General features: G+C 39.4%; 1 protein-coding gene across 2 annotated transcripts in view; it reads right to left on the bottom strand.

Annotated features, from left to right (window-relative positions):
- The window catches only part of cdh23 (cadherin-related 23), a 330,854-nt gene that overhangs the window by 7,828 nt on the left and 303,896 nt on the right, over positions 1-19,130 (bottom strand). For both annotated transcript variants that reach the window (XM_088350886.1, XM_088350887.1), the window contains 23 exons: positions 15,549-15,770; positions 15,335-15,454; positions 14,154-14,334; positions 13,928-14,061; positions 12,443-12,652; positions 12,188-12,295; positions 11,966-12,068; positions 11,235-11,360; positions 10,951-11,154; positions 10,183-10,641; positions 9,993-10,109; positions 9,686-9,910; positions 9,269-9,438; positions 9,023-9,160; positions 8,677-8,796; positions 8,181-8,358; positions 5,319-5,530; positions 4,344-4,538; positions 3,829-3,942; positions 3,621-3,750; positions 3,273-3,536; positions 3,038-3,199; positions 1,882-2,138 (listed from right to left, as the gene is read on the bottom strand). In XM_088350886.1, coding sequence (XP_088207012.1) covers positions 1,882-2,138; positions 3,038-3,199; positions 3,273-3,536; positions 3,621-3,750; positions 3,829-3,942; positions 4,344-4,538; positions 5,319-5,530; positions 8,181-8,358; positions 8,677-8,796; positions 9,023-9,160; positions 9,269-9,438; positions 9,686-9,910; positions 9,993-10,109; positions 10,183-10,641; positions 10,951-11,154; positions 11,235-11,360; positions 11,966-12,068; positions 12,188-12,295; positions 12,443-12,652; positions 13,928-14,061; positions 14,154-14,334; positions 15,335-15,454; positions 15,549-15,770 — 4,149 coding nt within the window. The remainder of the gene's footprint in view (positions 1-1,881; positions 2,139-3,037; positions 3,200-3,272; positions 3,537-3,620; positions 3,751-3,828; positions 3,943-4,343; positions 4,539-5,318; positions 5,531-8,180; positions 8,359-8,676; positions 8,797-9,022; positions 9,161-9,268; positions 9,439-9,685; positions 9,911-9,992; positions 10,110-10,182; positions 10,642-10,950; positions 11,155-11,234; positions 11,361-11,965; positions 12,069-12,187; positions 12,296-12,442; positions 12,653-13,927; positions 14,062-14,153; positions 14,335-15,334; positions 15,455-15,548; positions 15,771-19,130) is intronic.

Genomic DNA, 19,130 nt, shown 5'->3' with positions numbered 1-19,130 from the left:
AACTGTTAAAGTGGAGTTAGTTGGCGGGGGGCACAGCGGATTAAAATTAAAACTGATTTTAACACTTTCACTTGTTAAGATTTTTATACCCTTAAAATATTACCTTTGACATGATTACTCATTACACTCACCTGTGCCAGCTGCTGCTGGTTACCTGCTTGGTTCCCCGTCCTACTTAAGCTCAGTCCTTTCACTCGCCTGTTGTCAGTCCGTCAGCAAACCTCTGTTTCCACAAGGCAAGCATTTTTGAGCCCGTCGGTCCCGTTTTGTCACCCGTTTTCCACTAGTCTGTTCTTGATTTCCCCGTTTGTCTCCTGCTACGACCCGTTTTTTGACCCTGTCTATTTTGATCTCCTGTCCCGGCTAGCGACCTGTTTTTCCGTCTAACTATGCTACGATCTCCCGCTCCGGATTATCCACTTCCGCATTCGGAACAAGCTCCGATCCCGTGAGCGGCTTGTTCCTGCGTCCAGCGAGCATTGGATCGCTGGCACTGCCTTTCGTCTTTATTTCAATAAACTTGTGAGTAACGTTAAGCATCTGGGTCCTACTTCTGTTCTGGTCATGACAACCGTGCTATAATCACCTCCTTTTTTAACAATGGCACTGATTCTTGGTTGGTTACAGTCATGCAACTTAATGACAGTAGCGATTCGTGTTTCTTTATAATCGCAAGCTTTGTTTCCAAGGTTATCATACTCACTGAAAGCCTTGGGACCCATTCGCAAATAAATACAGTAAAAAAATACAGTATTTTATTGCTGAATCACAGTTTTTATGAAGTACACGAGTTTCTGAACTGAATGAAGATTAGCGGTGGGCAGAGCGGTCCAAATATAGATATTATCAACACTAAGCAATTACTTGGATCGAATCAATCTTATTGTTCTGGGATCGATATTACGTTCCTTCATCAAGTTTCTCATAACACTGCTTCTCTGCACAGCTCTCTCACCCAGCGCTCTTGGAGCAGAGAGGCAAATGACACTTCATTTGCATTACTTACTTTATTTTCAAAATATTGTGAAATGGACGGTATTTTAGTTGTTGCATTGTTAAAATAATTGTAGTTTCATTACATTACATTATTTTTTTGGTTCTCTTGAGTCTCTTTGCAGCCTGGTCATCCTGGAAGGGGTAATTACCTAACGTGGGGTCCCTTCTCAAGGTTTTTTCATTTTCCTAATGTTGAGGTTTTTGAGTTTTTCCTTGCCCTCATGCAGGTTTTAGATGAGGGGATGGTGTCATAATAGTCTGTAGTTTGCAATTGTCTTTGATCTGTGCAGCCCTTTGAGACTCCATGTGATTGAGGGTTATACAAATAAATATGACTTGAATGGACATGAATAAAATCGTAAAATAGATTTCCTTCCAAATACAATGTATGTTTATTTTTTATTTCGTTCATTTTTGCATTTAAGTTTTTTAAAACAAATTAGAAAAATGCTCGCGCCTAAAATTTTTGTGCTGTGTTTATCGTGGTTGTTAACAAAGAGGGGTCACTTATTAAACTGTGACATTTCTAAGCAAAAATTATCAGTGTCAGATCGGTATCGATCAATATTACCCAGTATTTACTTTGAACCGATCGATACCAAAATGAAGAGAGCGCTAATTTGGGAGATAGTTCCGCCAATAGCATACTGGCATTTTCATGATGCCATGACGCAGACAAATAGCAGAACTTCATTTTATATGACGCCAACCAATAGCAATCAAGCATTAATTTTTTAAGTTGTGGGAAAGTGAAATAAATTGTTATTTATCATATAGTGGGGGAAATGTCATAAAGAGTGTTTGAAAAAATCGTATCCACACCCTAACGTGAGAATGTCGTAAGGTGGGGACGCCACATCCCGGAGACATACTGCATTACCTCACCTGTATGTCATCCAAGTTGACGATCGCGCCAGTAATGTTGGACAGCAAGTTGATGAACTCCTCTTGGTTTTCACGCACCGAATCAGGAATCTCGTTGAAGACGATCTTCACCCTCTGGTCGTCCCTCAGGATGTAGATGTTGACGTTGGTGGTGGTGCTGTGTCCGGCAAGGTCGCATGCCAAAATTTCTAGCTGAAAATATCCAGGACTATAAGCCGTGAAGAGGTCGTAGGTACGGATGATACCATCCGTTAGACCTGTTAAAAAAAGCTGAATTGGTGGAGGAACTGTACTGTATGTATCATAGCAAGTGGTATTGATACACGCTATTGTATCAATGGGTGCTTTGGAGTTAAATTCTTAAAAAGTAAACACAAAAGTTGTATCAAACATCAATAGGTAATGCCAGTTTTTCGAACATTTAAAGTCATGTAAAAAAAGAAATCCGAGCAAGGTCTTGGCCCAACTGCAAGTATTCAGAATGTAATGGTTCGGCTAGTCCTTTCATTTTATGATAACACGTGCATGTATACTCATACAAATAATCTAATAGATTTCGTCCGAGTTATTTTATGCCGCAAAGCACTGTCCGATTTGAAGTACAGAGACGAATGATACACTCAAACTCTGGTCTACTCACAAAAAAGCTTTATGTGTATTGGTTGATTTCTTCCTGATTTAATTAGCATTTTATTACCTGCCCCCACTGCAAAAATGCCACAGGTGTATCAATCTATATAGTGGATGTCCCAGTTGCATCTATCCATATATAGTGTAGGTCTACACTTTTGGCAAGCCAAAAACAAGAAACAATGGAGCTCACTTTTGGAAGGCGGAGGCTACAAGCACGGTAATTGTTGAACTTGGTGAGTGACATGAATAAAATCATCCTTTATTTTTAATATCAAAAGGTAAATAGGGAAACGACACCTGTTTGCATAATAACGCACTCGCTTCGCCCTTGTAATCGGAATACTCCAATGCCATACATACAGGGTTATTTGTTTGTCTCGAGGCATGTGAATGAATCATTCAAATTGCTCAAAAAATCTGACTCCTGATTCCAGTCAGACTATCCCCTGCATGTTAACGTAGTCACCGTTGAAATAAATTAAAACCAATCATTTTTATCCAGCTGGGACAGAAGTGAACTGACCGATAATGAAAATGCTCCCCACATCCTCACTGCCATTGTTGTGAGACGGGAAGTAGCGGATGGTGACAATGTGATACTGCACCAAGCTGTTGTTGCCAATGTCATTGTCAATTGCTATCACTTTAATAAGCTCTGAGCCCACTTTGGCATTCGCAGCTACACCTGCAAACAGGAAAGAATAAGAAATTGAGTTGGCCTAAAGTGGAAAATGCAGAAGTCAAGGAATGAAAATTACCTGCGGTATATTCTGCCTTGGAGAATCGCGGTTTCTGGTCATTGATGTCTTCCAATTCAATTCGCACCTCCAGCAGGCTGGGGTCTCGGGTCGGGTCTAAAGCTTTGGGCCGTGATGCTCTTTGACTCCGGGATGGATTCCAACTTTTGTTACTTGAAGCTTTGATGATAATTACATAGACTGGATTCTCTTCCCGATCCAGTTCTCTGTACAACTTTAACTCTCCGTCTAGACCGAGGCCAAAGTTTCCATCGCTGTTTCCCCCTTTGTTAAAATATGGAAAGAAATACAGTGTGATATGTGTGTTATTTCCCTACAAATGGAGGTGACAGAGAGGGGCTGGATCACCTGCGATAAAATAGTAAACAACAGCATTAGAGCCTTCATCTGCATCCACCGCTCTGGTTACGTTTCCTACCACGGTACCAGCGGGGGAATGCTCAGGTACAGAAAGCCGCTGGTATGTCAAGCTGCCACGCTGGGATGCATGACAAAAGAAAAGAGCAATGTTCAAGTGCATACAACTACATTTACATTACTTGTGCCCTATACTCACTGGGGGTTTGAGAAAGACTGGCTCATTGTCATCAATGTCTGACAGCGCCACCTGTAGAGGTTGTGTGGTTTCGTAAGGCACTGGCTGGCCCATGTCATGAGCCACAATAATAAGCTAAAAAGAAGAATATGGTCATTTTTTAGTAAATGCAAATGGTTTTTCACTACCTGAGTGAAAAAAACGTAAATTTGACACATCGGCTACCATCAAAAATGCTATTTTGATTTGTAGTGTAATCCCAGTAAATTACTCCTACTTATTACTCTTGCAATTTCTTCTTTGACACATTAAGAAATGGAAACAAAGGAAATTGTGTTTAGAGAGCTTTGAAACACTAAGTGGTGCCATATATCAAGTATTTTTTTTAGCATCACACATAAATAGCAAGTAGGAATAGACTTGACTTAGATGTTACTACAAGTGCAAACCCCATTTGGCCTTGAATACAACCAAGCACATTAAAAAACAAACAAATCAAAACATTTTATTAAGCTAAGCATATTATAATTACTCACGCTATGTATGGACTGTTTTTCCCTGTCCAATTTGACAGTAGTTGTAATAACTCCGGAAATGGCATCAATGTGAAAGTTCTCCCAGTCTCTGTTGCCGGATCCTGTCTGCAAGAAGCGATAGCGCACCTCTCCATTCACGCCCTCATCCAAGTCAGTTGCATATACTTCATAAACTGGCAGACCAGGGGGCTGCTCCTACATGGATGCCCAAAGGAAAAAAACAATCTGATATAGATCACAATACTTGAAAAAACTAGGGGGTCAGACATTGTGTTAGTAATACATTTATTTTCATTATCGTAAAAAATGTGATGTCATAATATTCATGCAAAATTAGCGAGCTGTAACTCGAAACCAGTACATCTGTTTCATGTGGGGGAGCAAACCCCGACCCAAAAAAAGCATATTCTAGAGGGATGGGCACCTCTAAGCTGTACTTGGCTAAGGCACACCACAGGAAGTGATGCCCCAATGACCCAGGTGGTTAGGTGATTCGTGAACTGTGAACTTCGAGCCATTCACTATTGGAAACTAGCTATTAACAATGACAAATATTACTGCGACCGACACCTTTTTTAAACATAAGTTTGATTAATTAGCGACATGTTTGCACCTGTTAAATGTTTTAGGAACTTTTGTAATAATTTGCAGCATAGTAGGATTTTAAATTGTATTATAATTGCTAAACATGGGTGCCTGTAATTTGCCACATTATTACATTAATTTGTTCGTGATTTGTTGTGGAGCAGGACATTATCTATTATGCATTAGAAAAGCATTTAAAAAGGTGGAAAGTGATTAGAAAGTTTCAGTTCCCATGACAATATTTGCAATCATCTCACAGTTTGGCCAATTGTACAACAGAACATGCTGATTTGGATATGAAAACATTTCTATTTCGCAGTCCCCAATCCAAACAGTCTCCCCAAGAAAGGGAAAATGTCGGATAAAGTATGATCAGCATGTAGTTACTACCTCTGAGATATTAATGATGGTTCCGTTTTTTGGTCTGACAAACACAGGGCGGTTGTCATTGACGTCTATGACGGTGATGATGAGGTCTGCGGTTGCCCACAGGGGAGGACGACCCTGGTCTGTGGCAACCACAGTCAGGTTGAAACTCTCAGACGATTGAAGCAGTCGTCGAGAACGCACAAGCCCAGTGTTTGGATCCAGAGAGAAGGCATCTGTGAAGAGATGAACTGGGTAAAAGTCGAATGGATGGAGGACCGAATCAAAAATTTAGAAAACCAGACTGATGGAATGTAGAAAATGTTCCAAATGACGCGTATAAACCAATCAACCTATTTAAGCTTACTACAATAGGATCAGATAAATAAAGCAATATTTTTTATGGCTCCGTCAGAAATCTTTCATTGTCATTAGGCAAAAACCGACAAATCCCAAAAGAGATTGAGAGAGCAGTTCAGTTTAGGACTTTTATTACACTGTTACAAAATCCAAATAAAACAGAGTATACTCTGGGCCTGTGTTAAGATAAATTCATCCCTCAAAACAAGCATCGGGAAAACGTTTGCCACTGTCTCATTGGAAAGGGGCGTGGATTGACAAAAAAAAATTGAAAAATGAAAATTAACAAAGATCGGATTTTCCAGGAAAAGGCAATATAAGGAAGTAACATTTTTTCAGAAGACCTGGTCCCCAGCTGCATTGTAAAGGTTATATGATGAAAGTAGGAGCAGCCTCATCTAAGAAATCAGAACATTACTTGAAAAATGTTGCTGGGAACGTACAGAATAAATGATACATTCAAACTTAAAGTGAAAACAAGAAGTGAATACTTCATTTAATCATGTAATTAATCATGAGGTGCATTTATAACAACTAACTGAATCATGTGACCAAGTGTGTGTTTAAATGGGTTAGTGTGAAGCACATTGTAAAGTCTTCGTTGACTTGAAAAGCGCTATATAAATGCAGAATATTTACCATTATCAAAGTAATGATGTTGTGATCAAATAAAAATAATAAAGCTGTAAAACTCATGCGATAGTGACAACATACAGTGACACATTTGAATAATCTAACAAACATTAAATGAAACAAGCTGCTAAAATGAGTTGCTAATTTTGTGTTAGTTGCAGCTAGCAACCCCTGAAGCAATGGTAGACAATACTAAAGCTTACAACTAACCACTTAAACCAATGCACTCAGTCCAGGCTGATAACAGCCAAAACTTCAAGAAAAGTAATAATTATAATATAAAAAAGGGACTTATTTGGGATGCATTCATTTTCAATTTTCAATTGTTTCAATTAAGAAGATGGACACTAAAAGCTGTCTCAGCAACACTAGATACCAATGCTCATTGCTAATGCCAATTGCTAATGTCAATACAACGAGCGATAGCATCTGCGATGTGAGCTGCTAAAGCAACACTAGCAGCCAATGTAGTGCTAACTGCAAAACCCCTAAAATAAGCCCTAAAAGTAATGACAATACAGATAGTAAAGCTAACAGCCAACTGCTGGAGCTAAATATGTTCTTGCTTTTTGAAATAAAAAACAATGATTTTGGAGAATATAATCTGCATTGATTTTCACTTTTTTTCACGTTTTTACATGAGAAGATTGATGCTTGAAGCTGCCTCGGCTATGCCAGTATTATTCAGGCACAATCAGTAACTTATATTTTCTATTATGGCCAATATAAGCTTAATTGCCTCAAAGAAGAAAATAGCCATTTTCCAACATTCACACAACTGAAATATAAAAAAAAATGGTTTGAAATACAATAAGATAATTTGCAAAAATCCTTTCTCCAAAAACAACGTAACATTATCATCTCAAGATAATCTCAGTGGACGAAGAAAACTTTCTGGCCCACTGGTTTTGACTTTAGCATATGTGGGGTACATTTATTTCTTCCATTTATGCATCCATCAATTATCTGCACCGCTTATCCTCAGTAGGGTCGCAGGGGAGCTGAAGCCCATCCCAGCTATCTTCGGGCAGTGGGCAGGGGACACCCTGAACCGGTTGCCAGCCAATCGCAGGGCGCAAAGGGACAGACAATTTGCTCGCCCATTAACACCTAGACTAAACTGACATGCATGTTTTTGGAATGTGGGAGGAAACCCGAGTGCCCGGAGGGAACCCACGCAAGCACGGGGAGAACATGCAAACTCCACACAGGAGGTTCGACCTCATGACCTCAGAACTGTGCCACACATGCGCTAACCACTGCGCTGCCATGCTGCCCACATTTATTTCTTTTATGGTAATATAGAATCTATTTTCATCTGTTTTCTAACACATTTGGAAACAATTTTTCTGCATTACAGTATCTTCTACTTTAGTGTCCACAGTACAGAAACCACAATAGAGACACAAATATTGGACTTTAAGGGATGTCTTCTTCTTCATCTGACAATCAGGTACTGAAGCTTAATAGTGTGATGTGTTGTCGGTAAGCAAGACTCAGCACCAAAGCCAAATGAAAGGCGGCCACGATTTTACAACTACCATCCATTCTTTACAAACGCGGATGCTAAAAACAGGAAAAAAAAGAAGGAAAAGCGTAAACGATGACGCCCGTGCGCCATGACCTCGTCTCACCTTTCAATCGATTGACTCAATCAATTTGGATTGGTCCGAAAATCTGACTTTTCATCCCAGTCAGACTGTTATCTGCCAATAAATATAGTCTGTGTATTGCAAGATTAAGGCTAAAAAATCCTCAGAATGCCTTTCCACTGAGTTGATTCATCGCTAATACATCTTTGGAGTTAAGTGCATCAATTCAAATACAGCACAAAAAAACTTCTTAGGGATTTTTGAAGAAAACCACAACAGGAAGATGACAGTGAATTCAGACCTGAATGGGGGCCCACCAAGTTGTAGAGTAATGCCCCATTCTCGCCTTCGTCCAGGTCGGAAGCCTTCACTGTGATAACTGACGTTCCGCTGGGCTCGTTTTCAAACACGCTGGTGGTGAATACTCGGTCGGAGAAACGCGGCTGATAATCGTTGACGTCGAGAATTGTCACGAGGACCTAATGATCAACGATAAGTAGATACAGTACAAAAGATTCTCGACACATATTGATATATGTATGATAAAATAATTATTTTTCCAATGATTGTTTGTGGTAAATACACCAAAATTGTTTTGATAGTTTAAATTAAAAACATATTCAACACCATTTTCCACTTAAATAGGCTGTCTGCAAATAATAGGTAGAAAAAGAACCTAAAGCATTTGTTAGCTTTGGCATGAGGCGTTATTTCAAAGTATCAAAAACAATATTTTACATTTAGCTTTATTACATTATTATTGAGTTGGCCTGGTAACTTGATACTATAATATATACCTGAACAGAGTTCTCTCGCCTGTTGTTTGAGCTGCCGCCAGGGTTGTCTCGGGCAACAGCAGTGAGAGTGTAGTGGTCTTTTGTCTCTCTGTCCAAAGGAGAGAGGATGTAGATTTCTCCCTAAACGTAATTGGAAGCATTACTTGGGAAGCAGCTCAAGATGCTTTGTTTTAAGCTTTGCCCACTTGTATACTGTTTAATAGTGAAAATTCGACAGAAACAATTTAAAAATCATATACAATGTATAGGAAGAACCCAAAAGAGAAGTCTCTCAAAGACTCCAAGAAGACACAGGAACATTACACATTTAAGTGTCAGAAAATGGAACATAAATTGATGAACTCACAGTTTTGGGTCTGATGCCAAACTTTCCCTCACCGTCTACTAGACTGTACTCAACAACAGCAAAGAGACCGGAATCAGCATCTGTCGCACTCACACGAACAATGGTTGTGCCAAGGTTCACGTTTTCAAAAACAGGCTCCTATCAGCAAAAATAGATGGACTTTGGGAATTAATCATCTGCATAATTTTTTCGATTGGCACACCACGATTTGATTCACAAATTAGCAATGACATGGGTTGTCGGTACCTGATATGATGGTTGCAAGAAAACTGGGTTGTTGTCATTGACATCCACTATACGTAGATAAACGGGTAGCTCAGCAATCCGAGGAGGGCTTCCATGGTCCCTTGCCCGGATGGTAAAGTTAAGCCATTGGACTTGTTCAAAATCCACCGTCTGGTTGGCCACAATCTTACCTATAAAGTTTCAGAAAAAACTACCATTTAAAATGAGTGTTTATGGTAGGTCTGAAAATATTATTCTATGGTAAATGGGCAATTAGTAGTCCCTGGGCTGTCCACAATTGAAGTGATCCTCAATTAAAAGTTTAAAAAAATATCCACAACACTTTAGCAGAATTGGTTTACAAAAACAGTGTTGTTCACCAGTAGAATAATGAATATAAGAGAAAAAATTCCCGTTTAGGTATGTTTGTTGTATTACCAGTGGAGGGGTCCTCCAGTCTGACATATCCTCCTCGTGGTAAGTGGAGCAGCTGATAGATGACCTGCCCATTGGGGCCTTTATCCGGGTCCACAGCTGACACTGAAAGCAGCGTAGTGCCTGGCTGCGCTCCTTCCAGGATCTTCTCTGTAAAATTGGTCACTCCGAAAGGGCGGAAACGAGGAGCGTTGTCATTCACATCCAAAACGTTGATTGTTAGTCTGGCTGAGATGTTTTAAAGAGAACCGAATATAAATGAATATAATTTTTTGCTTGACAATGTTGGCAATGAATAGATCTGGCCTACCGTTTGGGACACTGCCGGACTTGTCGATAACCTCACTAGCGTTGTCATGGACGGACACGATAATCTCGAAAGTAGCTACTTGTTCTCTGTTGAGTGGGTTGCGTACAAACACTGCACCTAAATTGTTTTAAAAAAAAATTCTTGCGTTAAATATTGCATTAATGTGCCACAGTAGCCTAAACAGATTTACCAGTGTGCAAATCAATGCCAAAGGACTCCTGAAGGCCATCGACAGGGTTGTTCCCATCATCCTTGGCTTCCACAGAGATGATATAATACTCCAGTCTGGGATGCAGGTCGGGGTCCTCCGCTGTCAAGGTGGCGACCACCACCCCAGGTGGCGTGGACTCGTTGACATTAATCATAGTTAGAGGTTCAATAAAGCGCGGCCGCGAATCATTGACATCATCAAGGATGACGGTTAACGTAGCAGTTCCAGACATGGGCGGTGTTCCGCGGTCGGTTGCCATGACAACCAGGCGGTAAGACCCACGCTCTTCCCTGTCCAGGGTGCTGTTGCCGACCAAAACGGCGCCGGAGAGAGCATCAACTACGAAGCGATCTTGCGCGCCGCTTACCAGGCGGTACATTAACCAGCCATTGGAACCGGAGTCAGCATCGATGGCAGACAGCTGGGTCACCACTACACCTGGAGGAAGCACGTATAGTATTCCTCACTTTATCTCAGTTTCCTTTTTGCGATTTTGCTACATAGCCTGAGGTCAAAAGATTATTTTTAAAAGTACAATTTTACAATACAAATGCTTGAACCTGTAAAATGGGTTTGTTTTTTGGTTTCAATGAATAATACAGTATCTAATAAATGCACAAACAAATAAATAACTAAAGGTTTCAACTTTGTGTGTTTTGACCATGGTGGTAGTTTTTTGGAATGCAACCCCAGCGAAAAAAAAAGGGATGACTGCATGCCCTATTTTCTTTATCCACATGCACGTACCAGAAGGGCTGTTCTCAGGAAGTCGAACACTGAAACTGGAAGGGTTAAAAACAGGCGGGTTGTCATTCTGGTCCAGTATTGTCACTGTGAGAGGAACAGTGCTGTTTAATCCCCCGATGTCCTGCCCAACTAACACCAACTCGATCCGAGGCTCCAGAAATGCCTCGCGATCCAACTTGGCTCCTGGTTGCACACGAATATTCCCTACATGACGAGACCATGACAGAACATCAAACATATGGAGAGACATCATCTTATGCTCAGTTAGCGTCACTCATACTTACCAGTGTTGGGATCCACAGCAAAGAGGTCCCTTCTAGCTCCCAACAAACGATATTTCACAACAGCATTGGGCCCTATATCTTTATCCACAGCCAGGATGGGCCCATTCAACACCGTTACATTACTGCCTGAAGGATGGACAATTAGCAAAGTTTGAACTTTTTATGTACAATAGTTTGCAGTTTACGATTTAACGTGTCTCAATTTGGATTTTAAATGAGTCTCGAAGAAAATTTCAACAACTGTGATAGTCAAGGCGTTATTGTTGTTTCCATTCAAAATAATAAAATAACCAAATCTAATTTTCGGATCAAGTAATCTGGTTTATTTATCGTTAAGGATGGAGCATTTTTTCCAAGTTAGCACAAGTATCTGCAGCCCACTTGTGTAAATTTACATGTTGAAGATGGAAACCATTTAAATGAGAACTTTGGGGGTTATGAAAACTGGTATCTCCGGAACCAGAGGTATAGATAATCCATATTGGTACCAGTGACTACACAAGAGTTGAGTACTTGTACTGAAAATGGCTATTATAAAAACGTCATTAAAAACAGTAATTAATATGTAGGGAAATCATTTTTGTAGAGCTTAGAGTACACACTCAATTTTTTTTATCTCACATTTGACTAAAGACTCAAATATAAAAACAGGAAGTGGTACAGACGTGTTTTTTACAGGACATGTCACATAAGCAAACATAAACAGACAGAGTCAATCACACAGGCGCTACCTGCTTCAGAATTTTCTGCGATCTCAGCCCTGTAACTGTTTCTGGTAAATAAAGGCCTGTTGTCATTCACATCCAGTATGCTAATGACCAAGAGATCTGAATCCTGGTGATGCACAACAAAGGAAAAAGAGTAAAGGCAATATGAGTAAAGAGATTCAGCACTGTATTTTTGACCTATGCAAAAACGTATCCTTATCTACATTCTTAACAACACGAGATTACCCTGCGAGCTATGCGAGGGTTCTCAGGGTTGTCTTTGACGGTGACAGTGAGGCGATACTCGGCCACTCGCTCTCGATCTAGTGGTCTGTTCACCTGCACCACACCTGACTGGGATATAAAGAAATGTCTTTTGAAAACCTAAAATAAACCTGCCAAAAAGGTATATAATGTAATTAATAGCCATATATTGTGTCTGAATGTATGCTAAGATACAATATGTAATACCTTCAACATTTGATCTCACTGATGACTTACTGTGTCGTTAATGTAGAAGGCACCATCCCGGTTACCAGAAGTGATGTTAAAGGAGAGCAATGCGTTCCTCCCGCTGTCAGCATCTCGAGCTCTGACTCGTGCCACAGATGTATGTATCGAGGCGCCCTCACTCACACTGGTGTTGTAAGGCAGGTTTAGAAGGACTGGGTCATTGTCGTTAATGTCTCGGACGTAGACCCCCACCAAAACCTGAGTAAAACACAAGCACCGGTAAAAAGACACTCAAAATATGAAAGGGATTGTAGACTCCAAAATGAAAGGAGGTGCCTAAATACTTGCTTTTGGAGTAATTATCCCAATCCCTATTTTTACAAAAAAGTTACTAGTACGCCGTCGTGGTAATGACAAATTGCATATACTTTCATTATGTATATTAAAGTAATATAAAATAAATGCATTTTTCTTCCGCTGTAAAGCAAGTATGTTGACAAGCGCTAGAGCTCAGTTGAACAGTTCCTTTAATGTTTTTATAACATCATTTGCTGGGTGAAAGAGCTACAAGACAATAATTTTGTAGGATTCACGAATGTGCAATCATAATGGCTGACAGTTACTTCTATACTGGGAGGGCGTCACAAGGACTGAAACCTTAGGAAAATGAAACTGAAAAAATGTGAATTTTCTACTGGTAAGACGCAGATTTGGTTAAACCAGGCTGAACAGTGACTAATATGACAAGGCCAATCCTCGTCCGTCTACAAAATAAAACATAACTGAAAAAGTCTTATAATTGTGACTGAATATATAGAGACGTTAAAAGTGACTGAAATTATAAAAAGGTTATGATGAAGAAATACTATCATGACTATACATACAGTGACACATTTCAATATACTAGAAAAGTCATCATCTACCAATTTCATCTTTTTAAAAGCAGATCTCGCCTTTCTACTGCTTCTATTTTTCCAAAAATCCTGGTTACTTTTTTCATGTTCAGCAGATGATGACACAACACCAAAAAAGTGCATATAAAGAGAATTATTTTTCCCAAATTTTCCCGTTATATTTGAGCATTTTAACTACAACAAGAGTGTATGTGGAACCAAAAAACGGAACACTTTGTTGGGCATAAAAATGACCAGTTGTTTATATTACATAATTAAAACACAGCAGGTCTTAGTAACTGTATAATTAGGGAATGTATATTTTTTGCAGATAGCATGTAGTAATAAAGCTGGGAATGTTTGCCAGATTTTTATCATTTACATATATTGATAAAGGTTAAAATAAATATTGAATGGAAGTTGTTTTGCTGCCGCTTCAGCCCCAACGTGTAACTGAAGCCTCATGTCAAGTATGTACTTAAAATTTCGTACTGCACATTAGGGAAATTAAAATGCTAAAAATTGTGACTAAAAAACTTGCCAGTAAGTGTTAGTACCTGTTTGGCTATATAGGTGATTATCAGGGCTTGATCAAGACTAGGGAGTGAAAATACTGTTTATGCTGAAAATGTGACAGTACCGAGCTATTGCGTGATGGTGTGCCCAAGTCTTGGGCTGTGACGGTGATGTTGTAAAAGGCAGTGGTCTCTCTGTCCAACTCAACATCCTTCCTGACTCGAAGTTCCCCCTCCACGGGTGAAATCATGAACTCGTCTTTTAAAGCAAGACAGGAGATTGTCAGTAAAGCTTATTAATAACTGATTAATAGTGCAGTTCGAAAACAAAGAAAGCACATCAACACCAACTTTGATTATCTCCACCAGTGATGCTATACTCCACTTTGCCATTGAGCCCTGAGTCTTCATCACTGGCTCTGAGCGTCCAGACACGAGGACCTGGCTGACCCTCAGTCACCTCAAAGGGGCCCTCATAGGCTCTGGGGAAAGTGGGTGTCATGTCATTCACGTCTAGGACATTCACCAGCACCTAGGGGTTGGAAGAAAATAAACATTATATTTGAGATTTGTAAAAATAATACCATTTTATTTTGCACTTTAAGGTGTACTGGATTAAAGGGTGCAACCACCAAAAGTAATATTTTGTAATATGTTTCTCACACATAAAGCACACCAGAATATAAGGCGCATGAAATGGAGACACGCCTTGATCAAAGCCCTGCCGACTGAGAGAGAGAGAGAGAGCGAGAGAGAGCGGGCGAGGGAGGAAGAGGGAGACAAAAAGTCTTCTCAGCAAGATGCAGAAACGCAGAGCAGGTGTCCGGTTACGATACAGCATGCAAGCCGCTTTGATATGAATTGACCAATCAGCATCAGAGATCTTGGGTCATGAAGTTCTGAATAATGGGTGTAAATCTTGGCTACGGCCGCAGCCCACTACCTCCTTCTCATGCAGTCCAGCTGCCACAGTGAGAATTTTTTTTTTATTTGATTTTTTCTTAATTGAATGGGCAATCAGTTTGAATCTTGGCTGCCCGGAAAGTGTTTTTTTTACAATTGTTTTCCCCATGAAGGAGTGAACCAGCGATAACTGACGCTGAAAGACATTCCTTTTTCGGTTTCTGTCATTTGCAATGTTACTGATAATCTCTAATGCCTTTTCGTATGTCATTCACACCACTGGAGATCTAGTGGTAAGGTGTTGATGACCTTACCGCTACGACCCAGGTCTGAATCCCGTTGCATACAATATATTGGAATTTGGGCCAACGATGATTATACAATGATCATTGATTGACCAATCATTGCCCAAATACGGAAGTATACCGTATAACCTTTTGTAGTAATGCACACCTATAGATACTGTACACATTTCAGATCTTATCCGATGTATTCTGCGCTGTGTTATATGGTATACTTTCACATTTCTGGCCAATTGGGGGTTTTCAGGTGCATTTTATGGTCCGGAAAATACTGTATTTAAACATTGTGATTAACACAGAGAGAGAGAAAATAAAGAGTATTAATACTGTTGTGGTTGATGTCAAACGATGAGCAGGATTTGGACTTTGATCAGTTGCTGTCACGACCAGAGCGTAATGTCCATTACTGATCTCAAAGTCAAGCTCCTTCACAGCTGTAATTCTCCCCTAGGCACACATAAACATTACATAGAAAAAAACTGTATTATTGTTTATTTCTTTTACCCACAAAGTGGACACTGCAATCAATGAACAAGCTCACCGTGACACTGTTTATATGAAACGTTTGGGCCAGGTTTCCTTGAATAATGGTGTATCGTAAAGTGCCATTCAGGTCCTCATCCGGATCGATGGCTGTTACTGTTGCAATGGTGGCACCCACTGTGTCAGGGCCCTCACCCAGCACAGTGACGTACTCCTCTTCTGGAAACTCGGGAGCGTTGTCATTTTCATCCACAATTTGAACATTGATTGTGGTGGAGGTCTGTGACAAAAAGAAAAAAGATAGTTACAAATATATCATGCAAATGACATTAACAGAATAACCTGACTAAACTGTATTGATTGTAAAACTAGGTAGTTGTTTTATAGAGATTTATCAAACAAGAATGTACCGGTAAATAAAAAGAACCAAATGAAGGTAAATTTGTGTGCATTCTAATTGGCTTAATATATTTTCCCATTTTTTAAATATACTATTTATATACATTTATAGGGTACAAAGGGAGCCTCTCTTTGCATGTTTAAAACATACTTTTTATTACCTTAGGCATCAAAGTAAACATTCAGAATATTAAATGTTCAATTCTTGAATGTAAACAAGATTCTTCTGCATTACAGGTGTCAAACCTTTCAGTTAGGGGTCACATTATACATATTATACTCTCCTGAAAGGCTTATAAGGTGTGAAAACATAATATTGTTTATGAAAGCTGTCATGTTTTCTATATATAGTAGTACACAACAAAAACTCGAGAGCGGGCCAAACTTTCTAACCTCATCTCTATGTATCGATATCTTATAAAGGCTGGTTTTGGCAATACCGGTGTCCGTAATCACCCAATTCCCAGTAAATAGCAATAAACAAAACGGCTTTTCATTAAAACTAGTCACTGGAAATGTGAACAACTAAACCCTTATAATGGTAGAAAATGCATTAAAAGGGAAAGTTCATATTATTTAGTGCCTCGTAGTGGTAAAAAAAAACTTAATTCATTAAAATCTTGCTGCTACTGGTACCCTAAAAGGATAAAAACTTTAGGACACCCCCAAAAAATACGGAGCAACATGATGCAGTTGGTGACCTTCATTCTCCTTAGTCTGTATTTTTCCATGCGCTTTTTAGCATCGTTTTCAGTTGCACTTCACAATCCAGTGAAATCTAATGGTCAAATAATATCCTTTTAGGTGAGCGCTTAAAGGGTTGCAAAAAGGGTATAGATAGTAGAATGATGAAATTTACGTTTATTATATCAAGAAAAAATGAATTACGTTCAGGGTCAAAGTACACAAATGCATTAAATGTAATTCTTCATTTTGTCAAACCAAAATTGTGAAAAACAAGTCCACAGGGTAAAAACACTAACACTTTGGCTACAGATGCTTCTACTGCAACAGATGGAGACGAGGCTTTCAACTCAGACAAGAAAGTTTGATGATAATACCCTGATTTTTAGCTAACATGCATAAGCTCCCTGTTAGCTTAGGACGTTATTTTAAGGTTCTGTTACTCTTATACAAATTCATGCATGGACATGCTCCCTCATATCTTTCAAATTTAATTCGCCCCTAATGTTCCTGTCCCGAGCCTTTGTTCTGAAAATGCTGGTCTACTTGTGATCTCAAGAGCCAAGAAGAGGTCCGCAAGTTGGAGAGCATTCTCCATTCGGGCCCCAGTGCGGTGGAATGCTCTGCCTTCTGAGATTTGACGATTTGTACACAACACGTTAGGGCTGCACGATTGACAGAAATCGAATCTCTAGGAATTCAGATGGGAAGCCAAGGGGGCGCTAGCCTGCAAAAGTTTAGGAACGTAAATATCTGTAATATAAACCAATCAGATGTGTAGTCTCCTTCTTGTGTTTTACAATACAGTGGAACTTCGGTTTTCGAACGCCTCTCAGTTCGAACAAATCGGTTCTCGACTAAAAATTTTGAGAAATTCTTGCTTCGCTTTTCGTTCAAAAAATCGGAGTTCGAACGCCGGTACGCTAGGGCCGATGCTGAGCGGCGTACAACTATTGCATTTAAGAAAGAAATAATAGCAAAATATGAAGAAGATGTGCGAGTTTCCCTTCTTTCGAGGGAATAGAGCATGGCTTCTGCAGACCACCACAAATGTAAGAAATCCTATTCATAAATCTTTTCCTTATCCTTTAACCGCTCACCACTTGTTGTGGGAGACCCTGGTGCTAAATGACGTGTAAACGACCTGATTTTTTTATTTTTACACGTTCATGTTAGCGTAATCTTAGCTAATGCGAACGTACGATTAGCCTGGGTTAGCTTCATGTTTACGGTCATGGTAAACATTTGGGTTGTTGGAACGGATTAAAACGATTTTACATTACTTTTAATGGGAAAAACGATTTTCCGTGATCGACCAAATCGGTTTTCGAACAGGGTTCTGGGACGGATTATGGTCGAGAACCGGGGTTCCACTGTAAATGAGCCTTCTGAAAAAGGAGGAAGGTGTTCTCCTTCAGCGAGGCGATTCTGGAAGCATGAAAAGGGCTATCAAAACAAAGTTTCCGACTCAGAGTGTGTTCTTTTCTTCTTTCTACTACAATCTCAAGTTTTAAACTTGACACTCATGCTGAGGTTTTGGTATTTTTTCTTGCCCTCATGTAGGTTTTGGATCAGGGGATGGTGTAATAATAGTCTGCACAGCCCTTTGAGACGCCTTGTGATTAAAACATACAAATAAACATGACTTGACGAGCTCATTAGAAATCACACATAGAGGACTGTAAATGTATTTAGTACCTTGTATTCGTAAATCAACTTACTTGATTTCGGCTTTAAGTTAGAAATCCACAAAGTTGAAATTAAATTACTCATATCTAAAAAAATACAAACGCAATGAAAATAATGACAGACTGAGCCATGACAAATGAGACCCCACACCAATGTTCCCTCTAATTTTCCACGGGTCTGAGCGTTCACACAAAGTCGGTGAGCAACGCTTGAAACAACAGTGAGCAACAGCAATCCCAAGTGTGACAACTAAGTCATTATCAAACATGTCCAAAACTTGACATCACGTTACATTTTGCTGAGTTTCCGGCAATGCAAAATTATTTTTCCCTTTTGAATGAATTGACTTATGTACTATTGCAAAGGTTTTCGGCCTACAAACGTCATTTGTCTTTACAACAATTCTGTCACAAGATTTCCGTTTCTTTTTTTTCCTGGTATCTTTTGCCGCATAATACTAACATTTTTGGGTGGCTTATTTAGTCGGTTGCACGATACACAACTGTATTTAACAACATTTCTTTAATGGAAGTACAATGTTGGCAACAAGATTGACTTGGTATAATTGGAAATTATTTGAATGCAACACAAACTTTTTCTTCTTTTTCTCTGTTTTATTCTATTTTTTTTAATTCCTTAAAAAAAATCTCATTGTGTTTATTTTTCCCTACCTGTTACTTTTTTCTTTTTGTTCTCTGTTTACTTCTTTCCTTTGTTTCTTTTCTCTTTTTCTGTCTTTTTTCTGAAATTATTTTTTCTCTTCCTTTTGTTTCTTTTTTTCTCAGCTTTTCACTACTTTTTCATTTTGGTACCTTTTTCTTTTTTGTTCTATTCCCCCTTCCTTTAAGTCATTTTGTGCATAATTTTA

This window comes from Urocampus carinirostris, chromosome 13, assembly GCF_059441175.1.
Source record: "Urocampus carinirostris isolate Australia breed hairy pipefish chromosome 13, RoL_Ucar_1.0, whole genome shotgun sequence".
Lineage (NCBI taxonomy): Eukaryota > Metazoa > Chordata > Actinopteri > Syngnathiformes > Syngnathidae > Urocampus > Urocampus carinirostris.
Note: the sequence above shows the minus strand (reverse complement) of the source record. Positions and strands in the feature narration are given on the sequence as shown.